The 15,564-nt window shown below is 33.5% G+C and overlaps 1 protein-coding gene across 1 annotated transcript; it reads right to left on the reverse strand.

The window, feature by feature from the left end:
- Positions 1–990: 990 nt before the first annotated feature.
- LOC135594099 (uncharacterized) lies at positions 991–15,144 on the reverse strand. Its single transcript, XM_065084519.1, has 8 exons — positions 14,916–15,144; positions 13,445–13,494; positions 13,252–13,367; positions 12,125–12,488; positions 10,731–10,910; positions 2,369–2,995; positions 2,191–2,262; positions 991–1,017 (listed from the first exon to the last, which is right to left on the reverse strand). The coding sequence occupies exons 1-8, from the start codon at positions 15,142–15,144 to the stop codon at positions 991–993; spliced, it is 1,665 nt and encodes a 554-aa protein (XP_064940591.1).
- Between the last annotated feature and the right edge of the window lie 420 nt (positions 15,145–15,564).

Genomic DNA, 15,564 nt, shown 5'->3' on the forward strand with positions numbered 1-15,564 from the left:
TTTAAATAATATATCAAAAATACTTACATTTTCCTATATATATATATGTATATATAAAGAGAGAGCGAGAGAGAGAGAGAGAGAGAGAGAGTGGCAGATAAAGCATGACATATTTATTTAAGTCTGAACCTGGTTTTAATTTTTTGGGAATTATTTTAGCCTTCTAAAATGTTAGACAATAGACAATAGTGGATTTTGGATTATTCAACAAAGATATAATGTTAAATCTAACTTGATTCTATGATCTTTATAAAGTAAAAGAAGAGAAGTTAGGAACGGATGAGTAAGACACAAAATGATATCCTAAGATTACAAGTTCAAAGACTCATTTATTTAATATATTTTGAAAGCGCTTCGTATATATCTTATTATATCACCATAGGATCAAAAGATTAAAATATACCTTCACCACTTATTTTTTTATTAAAAAAATCATGATATAAAAGTATGATAATAGATGAAGAACCTTCTTCACATATCATGCTAAGAAAAAAAGAAGAAAAAAAAAAGCTGTATATTATTTGTATCCGAGATAACGATGAAGATGAGAATCCTGAAAACATTAGTAGAATTTATTGTATATGTTAGAAATATTTTATGCACGTCCGACAACTATGTTTAATGAGAATCCTGAACACATGAGTAGAATTTATTGTTATTGAATATTTTAAAAATATTTATCTGTGTGAGATGAAAGAAACTAAAGTAAGAGAAGAGGATATATATTGGATTTGACACACAACGTGGCGTATGTTCAACTTTCAGTTTAATCCAAACTTTGAACAGTGGTTATCAATAGGCGGTGGCCCAGAGGAGACAGTGATGATATTAATTTGCTTGTCACGTGTCACCTATTAGCAGACTCGACAGTACAGGAAACTCTCACAATTGCTCATGTTTATGTACTGATGTATGCTTCTATTGAGCAACACATGCTGGTGTGTGGCTGACTCAGTCAAAGATGCCTTGCCATGTCTAATAACATGAACTTCAATAGCAGTCGTAGCAGATTTTTCTCTGCAAGACAAAATTGTGAAATATTGATATTAAGGAAAAGACTCGTACATGAACCTTTAGCTGCACTTAGTCAATTAATTGAAACCCAAAATATTTGATATCTAAAACATGAAATCCACCCCTCCTGTTTTTTTTTTTTTTTTTTTTTTGTCGTACAAAGTTTAATAACATGGAACTGGAAGCTTGCTTTGTAGTCTAATCAATAGTAGAAATCGCTAGTAACTGGTTACCACAAGCTCATAAATATTTGCTGCAATCTCTAATACATCTCTAGTAACATACAACATAATAATTACAGATGCCATGCATATATTAATTACAGCAACTATACAGTCACTCCGTGCCTCTGGATCCTTTAAGAATAGTGTACAACAAATAGTGCTGTGGAAGAGGGTTACATTCAACCTCCTATCTTCTTCCTTCCTCTTCTTACCTGGGACTGGCCTGTTCTCGGTTGGGTTTCGGCAGGCATCATATATATGTTTGCCTTTGACATTGTCCGAGACCTTGTGTTTGACTAATAGGACTGTAAGTGGTTGTCAGTCTCACATCAAGTTTAATTGCTTGCATGCTCCGGTAGATAGATGCCTGCAACTGGCTCCTCCTTGATGTTACTGGTTGAATTGGGGCCTTCCTTTAGTCCACCATAAGGACCTCTCTCTAAGTCCAATTCCAATGGACTGAACCAAAGTGATCTCACACAGCCTAACCATATCTTTGTGTTAAATTTTTCAACATGGAAAAAAAGACAAATATGGTGAAAGTGCAAAGTAACTCCAGTATGAGCATCATTTCCTAAGGAGCAACCAGAATCTTGGGAGAGAGTTTATCTAATTGTACTTTCCTCTGATGAATAAATGAGAATAATCCCCATCAATTGATATGAATACATTACAGGAATCTGATTGGCAACAGAAGAAATTGACTTCAATTTTCACATCTTTTACTTTCATCAATGGTCTTTAAACATAATAAGGACAACAATGGGACTAATAGTCTAAAACCTAGCCTTAATTAAATGGATAGACTGTGTCTATCAACAGATTAGTAAAGGAAATATTGATCAGGTGGCATATGATTTTAAAACAATTCCGAGTTTATTGCTGTGCATATGTTCCTTAAACGAATTATTTAATTACAAAATTTCAGCATACATCAGGAACATAAACTAACCTTTGGACACATTTGATGCCTCATCCAGAATTGCTGGTTGGAGGGAACAATGAATATTTTCCTTATGCTCTCCTGAATAGAAAAAAAAAGAATAATACATTAATTAACGGTAGGAGAAAATAAAACCCATCCATAAAATTAATTTCATCTGCATGTAATTGGAAGCATTGTGTATCACCTTTATTCTCCAATCCTGTGGAAGCCAAGGCATGAGACTCAGACATATTCTCCAACTGTTCCATTGTCGCTGAAGTCTCTTCAATATCCTGTCACGGGTATAAAAAATTATTCCGTTCCACAAAGCCGGATATAGCTTGCAACTCCTTTTTTTTTTTTTTTTTTTTTTTCTGAAGTAAAAAGAAATAGACATAAAAAACTGATACAAGACGGGATGAGAAAAATGTGCCTTCTTTTCATCTGGCAGAATGACAGGAACAGACAAACGGGAGTCATAGGCAACTCTAGAAGGAGTAGTCTCTGGAGGCAGAGCAGTTTGCTTTAAGGTATGAGTTAATTCTATGTCAAGAGCTGCTTCAGTATCTAAAGCATTAATATTGGGAGAAGGGGCATTGTTCACTGCAATTGGCTTTACAAGTTCAAGTGCCCTTGCATCAGACTGCCTTAAGGTTCTAGATGCACTGTCATCTTCAGCATGCAAAGCCTCAGTCAACGTTGAACTATGATTGATGCCCAAAATCTTTGTAGAATCTCCTGCTAACATGTTTTCTTTAGATTTGAGTCGGACTCTTCGAACTTCATCAAATGTATCCCTTGGTGTAAAGGTAGAATAGTCCCTCTTCAGGACCTGTACACAAACATATGCTTCTCTTATCAGATGCCAAGCCTTGAATGCCAATAAATGGAAACAAATCTGAATGGAATAAGCTTATGTTCATCAAACTTAAAAGGAGAAAAGAAACTCACTCTCTGTTTCTGTTCTTTTAGCAAAAGGTGGTAATCACTCAACTCAGTCATGAGAATTAAAATGATTGTACAAGTGGAGCCTTTCTGTAGCTTCCGGATACTTAACATTAAACTATGCTTTTTGAAAAAAAAAAAAGAAAGAAAGAAAGAAAGAAAAAAGGTGTGTGGTTCTGCTTGGGAACAAGATGTTCATATTTCCAATCATAGGAGTCTGCTTGGCCATAAAGTTGCAATGTAAATTTTGTTAGCATAAAATCTGTAAGCATGCTATCTATAATGCGGAAAAATTTTTATACGAAGATTGAAATCAAATAAATTGGATCTAACAATATTACGATGCATACCTTTCTTGTTGTTCAAAAGAAATAAACCTTATTTGATCTACAAGTACTCTATCGTCGGATCTGAAATATCAATCTGCAAGGATCTGCAAAAAGAACTAGATCCTTCTCCTCTCTTCCTATCTTTTCACAGGACCACCTAGATTGATGGATTAGGGGATTTAGGAAGAGGGAGATTGAGAGAAAAACTTAATCTCTCACTTGACTCAGAAAAACCTTAATCTCTCAATTGACTCAGATACTATACTCAGATGCGCACTTGACCCCTAGAGGTCATATCTATCAGATGCGCACAGATGATATCTAATGATATCTTTAGCCCCTAGAGATCCTGTCTATTTATAGGCGAGAGCAGAGGGTCTAGGATAAGTTATTAGGAGAGTTCCTTCCATCAAGGTTATCTCCTAAAGAATCCTACTTAATATGGACTTTTTTTTTCTATTGGCCAATAACCATAATCAGAATCCAATAATATCTATAATATATCTTACCTAATTAAATAGGGCCATATAATCTAACATTCTCCCACTTGGCCCAATAATTAGTAAGATAAAAAAAACTTAAAAATTAAAAATAAATAAACAAAATTTATTTAAAAACAATTTGACTTAATTGGATTCTGAAATTTTTGGAAAACTATATACACACACGTGAATTTTAGAAAATAGGCCAATAAGTCCAATAATAATAATAATAATAATACTACATTAAGTTTGACTAACAATATGAGTCATAGCGGTTGTATGCCATCAGTGTCACACTTCCTTCTATGTACCACAATACTGTTAGCCTTTCCTAATGCAGTCCAAAATGACCCCTATAATTTGTCTTGTCAAGACAATCCTGTCATCATATTCAATCATAATATGTACATACATAATTGTGAACAGGATAGCAGAAACAAATAACTTTAAGTACGTAAGTAAAAATGTCAATTATAGTGTCCATTCAAACATGCATCACCATATCCTTTATGGGTTGCTCACAAACCTAATCATAAGAACATGTTCTTTCAAAATACTTTAGACTGTAAGTCCTAAGTGAATGGATCAGCAATCAATACAGTGGAACTCAAGTAATTAATTGACATTAGATGTTTCTGGACTCATCTTCTCTAACCATCAAGTACTTTATACCATAATGCATATAGATGCAATAGTACTTGTCATTCTTAGAGAAGAAAACTACTACAATGTCATAAAATATCTTCAACGACTTGGTAATTGAGTCTGACTACACCAAGCCCTGAGATAAAAATTTTGCAGTCACAAATTTGATTAGTGGCCTCAAAGCATGCCACAAAATCAACTTTTATTATCAATAATAATAAATTACCTCTCTAATTACATAAATATTAACCGTAAGGTGGACTTCCTATTATCGAGGCAATTTATACAATCAGCTTATGAAAAATACCATTATTTCAAGCTAATATAATTTTATACATGTGAACATATAATCATTTGTCCCTTCCGGATATCTTATTACTTTCTTTGTAGTCCTTTAATGTTTTTACTTTTGGGTAACTCCAATATATACCTAATATTTTAACTGTAAAAACTGATATCTTTTCTAACAGAGACTTGAGCATAGACTTCCAACTGCGCATATACAAAGAATATCTTATTTATCTGATTCTTTTCAAGTCATTTTCAAGCATTTACTATTGACTAAAATTTTGCTTTTATGATTTACTGAACAAAGCTGTATATTAAAATCATTTCAAGACTCGGTTGATATATCCTTTCTAAGACAATCTTCATAATCATTGAGGTCTATCATTGAATTACTCAATGTTAATAATATAGGATGTCTCATTCGTATCAACCATATTAAAACTCTCAGTGACAAATTCTTGATTTAGTATAATAAATCAAGATCACTATTGGTAAGGCAAAATATTATCCATATATAAGACCAATATAATAAACTTGCTCCCACTGATATAAATACTAATTAATAGTATTTACCTTAAATATGAAATAATGATATCAAGAACCTTTATATATCATTACCTTGAAGCTTGTTTAAGGTCATAAATGGATTCCTGAATTTGCATACCAAACTTTATATTTCTTTCATTTTCTTTTAGAGTAAATCATGTAGAGTAACCCATATAAAGCTAGATCTTAAAAAAAAAAATATATTTTCATATCATTATGATATAACTTAAGCTCATAATGAATCATTAATGTCATGATGATTCTTAACGAGTTCATTAAAAATCTCGTTATGGTCGATACATTTCTTACAAGTAAAACTTTTAACCACAAGTCTGACCATTATATCGACATTGTCCTTTGAGCCACATTTATATAATAGATTCTTTTACAATTATTAGATAATTCGATAAATTTATCAGACACCATTCTGGTTATTGATTTTAACTCTTATTTTATGGTTGTTCTACAAGACCATTAATAATGATATCAATATAATGTGGGAGTTTAGTAATGTTATTTTGTTGTTCACTTTTATCAAATCATTTAATGATTTGAGTAACAACAATCTCTCGAATAATAAAGGAGTATTAACTTGCGTCTCCTTTATATCAAAATTAAATTTCGAGATTTTCACTCCCACTGATTTGCTATTTTATAGGAATCTTATGTTACCAGATTTAATTGTCCTTGTACTATGATTAGAGCAATAAAATATGTACCCCTTTTAAACTTTTCTGAATAGATAATAAAATATTCAAAAATAATTATTAAATCTAATTTTCTTTTATGTGAGTTGAAGATCCTTATCTCCATAGGACAATCTCAAATATGTAAATATCTTAAGTCATGTTTCCTATCATTTCATAACTTAAAAGAAGTCATGTAATTTACTTACTAGGAACAACATTCAAGATATACGTAGTCATCCTTGGAGCTTCTTTTCACATTGATTTGGGTACAAAAGAATAATCTATCATGCTCCTAACCATATCTATAAAGTACGATGATATCTTTCAACAATCATATTATGCTGTAACACATCTGGTAAATCATAAACCCTATTTTTTTCAAGAATCTAGCAAAAGAATTATAATTGGGTTCATCATAAATACCATAAAATTTATCACCCTTTTCAGATATGATGATATTGACTTTTCTATCTAATTGTTTATCAACTTCATTTATATATATTTCAAGAGTGTAAACGGTCATACACTTTATATGAATTAGATATATATAATCATATCTCAACATATTATTTATATGATGATAAAATATCTCTCTTTAATGAGACAAAAGCATATAGTGATAAACATAACCTCAAGGAGTTTATAAAACTAAATTTTACTTCGATATTTAATTATATGATCATTGTAAACTTATGATTCATATTAATTCTGCATAGACTATTATACAGAATTCAAAGATTAATTTTATTAAATCACAATAAGTTTACAACCACCAAAAGGGAAATAATATTATAACAATTCTAGGTAAAGAACTTAAATTCCCAGAATTATAAGAACATAACATGGATTCTCAAGATTTATCAAATTGAATCATCTTTAGATATAAGCGATAAATACAAACTAATATCGCTTTCACTTTAAGATAATTCCCTACATTGATAAATATCTCATTCTCTTTTGGTTTTATCCCAATATCTATTATAGGTAACATATGATGAAGCATCAAATTAATCCATCAATAATATCCGTAATATTTGATTTGAACCATACAAAGGTTATAATTATACCTTTTTTTTTTTTTACATTTCAAATCAAATCTTATAGTATATTTCTTCTTCACATAATTTTATTTGCTACAAAAGTAACACTTCATTATGAAGATATTCTTTTATGAGTTTATATAATAATTATAAACTCAGGTGGAATTACGCTTTATCCTTATTTTAGTGTTACCTACTCTTTGAGTAGTACTCAAAATATTATGAGTCTTGAGCTTACAGCTTTTATCATTTATTTTGAGGATATAATATTAAATTCCTCAAATACTATCATTTTAAGCTTTCAACTAATGACTTATTAGATAATTTAAATTAATCCTTAGATATTCTTATGCGCAAGTTGTAAACTGTACTGAAGTCTAAGTATCATAAAATTAAGTATTTCATGACTTTCTTGATCAGTCACCTCAATTATTTATTTCACAAAACTTTTAGTAATTATGTTATGTTGTGTTCAATTAATCTGATCAAGGTCTCACTCACTCAATACAACTTATATATGCTCAAGCCATTTGTTTCAGAAAGTATAGGGACATTTACATAAACACAATAAAGGAAGTGCCACAGTAATAATATAACATTAATGCTTTGAGTTTCCAAAATATGATGAACTATTGATATCATCTATATTTCACCTTTGGGTAAAATATTGACATATCTAGTGTTCACTCAAAATCACTTATGGAGGACTAATACCATTCTTGTGGAATAATGTTGTTACCTTTGGGTATACAACCTTAAACTGCAAGAATATCCAAAACAGTATCATCCTACCCCATCACATAATTATTTGAAATAGATTCTCCTTTGGGATTATCTAAATCTCATAATTATATGTGCCATCGTGAATATTATTTTATTTAATGTCATTTAGGATGAATTTCATAATGTATTTTATAGATTATTAGTCCAAGTCACTTTAGTGGCTACAGGACCAATACAAAAATATAAAATACAGTCTAAAATATCCCATGAATGACATGAACTTTATTGTAATTCATATCCCATAAGCCTATCATCCCAGGCTACTTTGGTAGCTACCGGTCAGATAAAACTTAAGAAGATAAATTACAAATAATATTCACTAAATTTCTTTATCCTGATTCATGCTGCCATTATGAATATTATTTTATTTAATATCATTTAGGACTAAATACATAATGTATTTTATAAATTATCAGTCCAGGTCACTTTGGTGGCTACAGGACCAATACAAAAATATAAAATACAATCCAAAATATCCTATAAATGATAAGGCCTTTATTGTAATTTATATTACAAAAGTTTATCATCCAAGGCCACTTTGGCAACTACAAGTCAGATAAAACTTAAGGAAATGAATTACAAATAATATTCATCAAAATTCTTTAATTTATGCTAAGCAGTTCAATAATAGAATAACAACCATAATAATTATTGAATATTAATGCTAAGCAGTTTTAATAATAAAATAACCATAATAATTATTGAACATTAATGCTAAGTAGTTCAATAATAGAATAACCATAATAATTATTGAACATTAATGCTAAGTAGTTCAATAATAGAATAATCATAATAATTATTGAACTTTAATTAGTAAAAGAAAACTCATATGATAATCATGATAATATATAAATCATGTCTTCATTGCCTTCATGTGAAAAGTAAACATAATTTCACAATTTTAAATATATACATGTGAATAACTAAATAAATATCCAAGAACAATAATTAGAATTTATTTATCACATGTATAATCAATAATTCATATGACAAAACTATAAAGTAAACCATAATTTATAGTTTTTTTAATCAAAAATTAAATCCAATCAAATAACCAAAATATAATCATGATTAAATTCAATCATAATTATAATAAATCATATTTATCAATTTTATAATTGAGAATATAACTTAAAATTCTCAATTTGAATAAAATTATAAATATATGATAGGATATAAACTGAAATTAAGAAATTCACGAAGGGCAAAACTGTAATTTGGCAAAATTAGATCCGAGGGTAAAACGGTAAATATGTTGTCAGAGCATAAACTGGAATTACGAAATTTGCAAAGGGTAGAATTGTAATTTTGCAAAACCCTAACCTCGAGGTCAAAACCGTAATTATGCCAAAAACCCTAATTTGCCTGTGCCCGTTGCGACGTGCGGCGCTGCCGCCGCGTGCGGCGCTGCCGTTGCGACGCTGCCGCTGCTTGCGCACGGCCGCTGCGGCCTTTCCTGCCTGCGGACGGCGCGCACAGCTGGCCGCGGCTATTGCCAGCGCGCGGCCGTTGCCACCGTGGGGGGCTGCCTCTGCCCACGAGCGGCCGCCGTGGCGGTTCCTGCCCGCGCGTGGCCGCCGCTTGTGCACGGCCTACCCACGCGCGGCCGCCGCCGGTGCGCGGTTGCCATGCCGCCGCGCTGCCTGTGCCCACGCGCGACCGCTCCCACTACCTACGCGCGGCTGCCGCGGTTCCTGCTCGTGCTTGGCCGCCGCCTTGGCGCTTAGCGCGGCTGCCGCTGCCTCTGCTCGCGCTTAGCAGCGGTTGCCACCGCCCTTCCGCAATCACCGCGTTCACATGCGGTGCGGGATGTCCGTGATGCCGCCACCGTTCGCAAGCAAGCCGTGATGCGTGGCTGCGAGGTGGTACACGGCCCTTCGTCGACAACGATCAATAGAGATGATCATCTCAATAACATCGATGATAATAAACAATAAATTCATCGATCAAACATAAAATTATACATTGCTCATAATCAATAATAGAGCAAATCATATAGAAAGAAAACAGATCAATAATATCCAACGAATCATTCAAGCATCGTAAAGAACAATAATAGATCTAATATATTTGATCTCAAAAACTTGACTATGATACCAATTGTTAGCATAAAATCTGTAATCATGCTATTTATAATGCGGAAAAACTTTTATACCAAGATTAAAATCAAATAAATTGGATCTAACAATATTACGATGCATACCTTTCTTGTTGTTCAGAAGAAATAAACCTTATTTGATCTACAAGTGCTCTATCGTCGGATCTGAAATATCAATCTGCAAGGATCTGCAAAAAGAACTAGATCCTTCTCCTCTCTTCCTATCTTTTCATAGGACCACCTAGATTGATGGATTAGGGGATTAAGGGAGAGGGAGATTGAGAGAAAAACTTAATCTCTCACTTGACTCGGAAAAACCTTAATCTCTCAATTGACTCAGATACTACTCAGATACGCACTTGACCCCTAGAGGTCATATCTATCAGATGCGCACAGATGATATCTGATGATATCTTTAGCCCCTAGAGGTCCTATCTATTTATAGGCGAGAGCAGAGGGAGTTCCTTCCATCAAGATTATCTCCTAACGAATCCTACTTTAATATGAACTTTTTTTTTCTATTGACCAATAACCATAATCAGAATCCAATAATATTTATAATATATCTTACCTAATTAAATAGGGCCACATTAGCAAGCAGTCGCTCATGTGTGTTTGATAGTGGTAAGAAATAATCTAATAGAACAAAGTGTAGTACAGTCTCCCTCTATTGCTAATCTTCCTCGGCTAGGACATATTTATCAAATGGCTAGAGAAAGTACCTTGGATGAAGGTAATGAATGATGGGAAGTTGCAAGAGTTGTTTTATCAATGCATGGACGCAATTCACTGGTTGGTGTGGCTTTAAGCATGCTCATACTTGAAATTGGCGACTCATATGGTAGCAAGGATTGCATATATGATTTGGCAATGTCCACGGGAGAGATTACACCTCCAAAATCCTAGAGGTGGCACTATAAGTTTACATCAGAGCAGCATTATCAATCAATGCAAATAAGTAATGCAACTTTTAACTACTGTCCAAAGCAGCAACAGCAGCCTCTAGAATGCATAGCTGGTAGATAACAATCGTAGAAGGATATATTGTATACTGTGATTGATGTATACTTAAATTTAAATGAAACTCATGTTATTAATAAAACCGATAAACTCAAAGTACAATGTCACAGTACGTTAGACAAAGAATCTATTGATAAGAGATGATAAAGAACTCATAAAAGTAGCTCTCAAGAATTAACTATTCATCATTTTCTTCATCAAACCTAATTGTGATACACTGTGAATGGACCTGAAACTTGAATGTAACTATTTAACATGCCATTGCTGCATTTAATATATATATGGCAGGAATAATCCTTTAGCAATAATAGTAACCATCAGAATAAACTGCAAAGAAGAGAAGTGTTGAGATTTGATGTGCTTGTAGGTACTTACTGCAATCTGCATCAACCGAGTGTATTTCCAAAATACTAAAACAAATTAAACATATCCTTGCCGACACTAAAAATATTCATGTGTTACGAAAAGGAAATGAGCAGACACCATTTCTCCTAAATACATATCCTCCTCTTAAGAGACTTCATGAATTTTTGGATTACTCCCCACAAGCCATAAAAGGAAAGGCTCTTCTCATACCTAAATATTTATATATAAGAGCAAAAGATTCGATAAATTCATATTTGAATAGGGTCGATCTTGATACATCCCTAGGATGGCTTGAAACCAAAATCAAATCAAATTGTTGGCTCAAAATTCACTCTATTTGATTCTAAACAGAGGAGATCTTGGATTAATCCATCAGTAGTTCTCCTGTGTATGCTTGTCCTATTTTCTACCAGTGCATGGCAATTATTACTTGATTGTATGAATAGAATGGAGGCAGTTTTGTGCTCGTGGGTCAGAAAGACATCAAAATTGTGTTCATAAAACCCAATGGAAGCAAAAGATCATAATAAATAAACTTGATTTGACAAGAAAATTAGCTTTACATGGTATATAACTTCTCAAAATATAAACAACAAAATTGTTCAGGATTAAATGTAACAGCTATTAAAACTATAATATCATTGAATCATGTTGTTGGCCAGCTTCCAGTAATATATAAAGACAAATATGAAGCATGATAGTGCAAAAAACCCAAGAAGATTACACTTACATAATGAAGCACATCAGTGTTCAGAGTGCAAAGCCCATGATCAAGAGAAGCTTTTAAACATGATGGTGTCCTTTTCAACTCTAGCCCTTTTCTAGCCTCTATAACAACTGAGTCATGGAAATTGAATTTAACTGCTGGAGAAGCGGAAGGCCCAGGAGAATGACAGTTCAGAATAGATGGAGAACGAATTGTCTTTGGTATATCTCCAGATTGATGCAAAGATTGACAAGCTTGTGGACAAGCAAAGGCCTCCCTAGCAGCCATGTTAGGAAGTTCTTTTGGTACACAATGCTGATCATTTTCTGCAGATTGAACATCTATAACCCGTGATTGAATTATCTTCGTTAATTTGTTGCATTCATCCCTGGTAGAAAATATACAATAAACATCCAAAAAATTTAAAGAATGAATGCAATAATTAAGATGGAAACTAGAGGTCCACATGTTCAATTATTGCAACAGAAGACAGACACAAAACTTAACCATGACCCATTTGACAATGACATTTCTATTAAATTTTGTAATAGCATTTTAGTTCTCTCTAAAGTTTTTGATGCAGAAATTTTCAAATTCAGTACTAATTCCCCATGATACTGCCATTCCTTCAGGTAGAGCAGAAAAGCTCTGTTACCATATCCTGTCTTTCTTCTCTAGTATTGAAAGGTAGAGCAGAAAAACCCTCTCATTCAATAAAAAGTTCAGTTTCCTGAAGTTTAGAAATGAAACAAAAACACAAACAAATGTATATTCTGTTTTCTGAAAGACAAAAAAAAGTCATAATTCCTAAATGGTCCCGACAAGCCATGTTGTAGTTGGATTTTTTTTTTCATTAAAAAGACAACCTCGTGCATGAGAGGTAATGACATGCTTTCTTCACAAAATTCTAATCCATATTCAATCAAATACTAGCAAAAAATGCAATAAGTCTGGTGCCTTTTTTTTGTTTCATACACTTCAAATAAAAACTCAAACACAGGTCTATAATGACAAAAGAAACCTAGGAATGTCGAGGCCATAAATTGATGAAGGAAGTAATTTAAAAAAAATGATATTTCTAAGGGGATATATAAAAGGTAAGATAAATCTATACTAAATAAAACAAACAGAAACATCAATATTCTAATCACCTTGTAAATGTTTCTCTCAATAGCAACTGCTCTATAGCAGATTTAGCCTCAATTTCTGTGATGATAGATATTGATCCTTCCAGCCAGTCATTTACCATCTTTGATGTTTTCGTTTTCTGACCGTATACAGAGAAGACATCTCAATATTTACCAGCATTCTTTACGAGGCTTTTGAATCAATATTAATATTTACCTTGCTTAACTTATGTCCTTCACAAGCCCGAATAGTATCTTCCTCTTCACCTGCAGAATTAATTCAAGAACTCAGATATAAGGTATAACAACATAAATTTGTAATAAAGGTGAAATTAAAAAGCTGTTGATTGATAGAAGATAAGATTTCCTAACTAGAAATCTCTCTATTCTGTTGAGGAAAATCTTTTATTCTGTTTCTCGTCTGTATAAATAGGATTGAAGCATTTTTTATTTTTTCAATAAAGTTTCTTCACTTCTTCGATAAAGTTTCTTCAGTAATTATTATCTTCTATTCTTTTCATCATGGTATCAGAGAAGTGAGAAAAGCTTGTTTTTGCTGCCTTCGCTGATCTGCCAACAGTCGGTGGACTTAAGGAGAACGAATGATGGACTTAAGAAAAACGAAGGGGACGCCTGTGGACTTAAGGAGAACGAAGGGTGGACTTAAGGAAAACGAAGGGAATGCCTGTGCCCTCACAGCAACAACAATTGCAACGATCTGGTCTTGCCCTAGCTTGTAAACCATTCTTTGCATCGATCGAAGATTGGTATCCTTATCAGGAGCACCATCTTGCGGGGGCATGATAGAAGATAAGATTTCCTCAACTATATGAGGAAAATCCTCTATTCTGTTGAGGGAAATCCTTTCTCCTAATCTGTATAAATAGGAGAGGGAACATGTGAATAGATTGAAGCATTTTTTATTTCTTCAATAAAACTTTTTCACTTCTTCAATAAAGCTTCTTCAGTAATTGTTCTTATTTTCTATTCTTTTCATCATTGATAAATTGTTTGATAGTAACCTACAAAACATCGACAATAGCAAAATACGATTAAATAGTTCCATTATATTATTCAATCAAGTAGAGATAGTTAAAACATAAAATCAACCACTCAGCTTCAAACCAGCCAAAGTAGAGATTGGGGAACACTTTTTACTTATAAATATTCACAACTCCAAGCTATCTCATTTTGGCTAGAATCAGAGGCAGCCTATATTACATGACAGAAGAATATAATTATGATGATGGAAGCATTGTATAACCCCTTTGTTTTGTGCAACCTAAGACAGGCAAAGCTTCTGATAAACACATCACAACCACCACTGCGTGCATTAGGACCAAAAAACGGAGGTAAAGAGATAAAATTGGTCCAATTCCTTTGACAAGATTTTAAACGAGACAAAAAAAAAATCCAGAAATAATAATACAATAAAACTAAAAAGAACATAATATGATATGAATTATGAAAACCAAAAGAATTTCAAACTAAAACAAATTATACATATTGTAAAAAAGAAAAAAATGGTCTCCTTTTTCTTTTTGAAGCTTCCGGTAGACGCATGCATATTTCTTTTGCTAATAATCTATGATACGCCTGTAACATTTGTTGATTTTAGGAATTCGATGTACCCAATGGCAAGAAATAGACCTACAGGAACCAAAAGAACAGATAATGGAGGAGCTCACTCGAATTGCTATCTGTGCCCTCCTCCGACGAATAGAAGGACGATGAGGAAGACGGGGCGGAATCAGGACCCAAGACAGCGGAGACAAGTTTCCCCGCCCCAGAGACGAGGCTCGACAACCACCCGTCACCATCACCGGACTGGGCGGCCGGTTCCTCCGCTAGGTGGCCGGGAGAGGACGGCGACGACGCCGCCCGCCAGCCGCGGCGACGCTTGAAGAGCGAGGCCATAGGCGAAGAGAGAACGAGGGAGGGGAACGGAATCGAATGGAGAGGGCGGGAGAAGGGTAGGTAATAACGGGAAAGCCGCCAGGATGCTGTCCTCCACCTTCGCACGCCCTTCAATTATGGCGGGGTGACAGTTGTAGCGAGTCACGGTCCTATCACGTGACAAATTACTTGTGACTCCCACGTGATGAGGCGACCTCGGCTTATGCACGCAAACAATTAAAAATACATGCCTCAAATACTTAGAAAAATTAGATTGAGAAAAAAAAGAAAGGAACTGACTTCGATAATTTATTCCATAAATTCCTCCTAATAATATAAAATTTTATTAGATCTTCCCAACATGCTTTTAGTAGATTTTATTATATAACTAGTTTATGGCACGACGATTTCATATCTTATACCATAAAGTATAAAAGATAT

This window comes from Musa acuminata, chromosome BXJ1-9 (assembly GCF_036884655.1).
Source record: "Musa acuminata AAA Group cultivar baxijiao chromosome BXJ1-9, Cavendish_Baxijiao_AAA, whole genome shotgun sequence".
In the NCBI taxonomy this organism is placed as follows: Eukaryota; Viridiplantae; Streptophyta; class Magnoliopsida; order Zingiberales; family Musaceae; genus Musa; species Musa acuminata.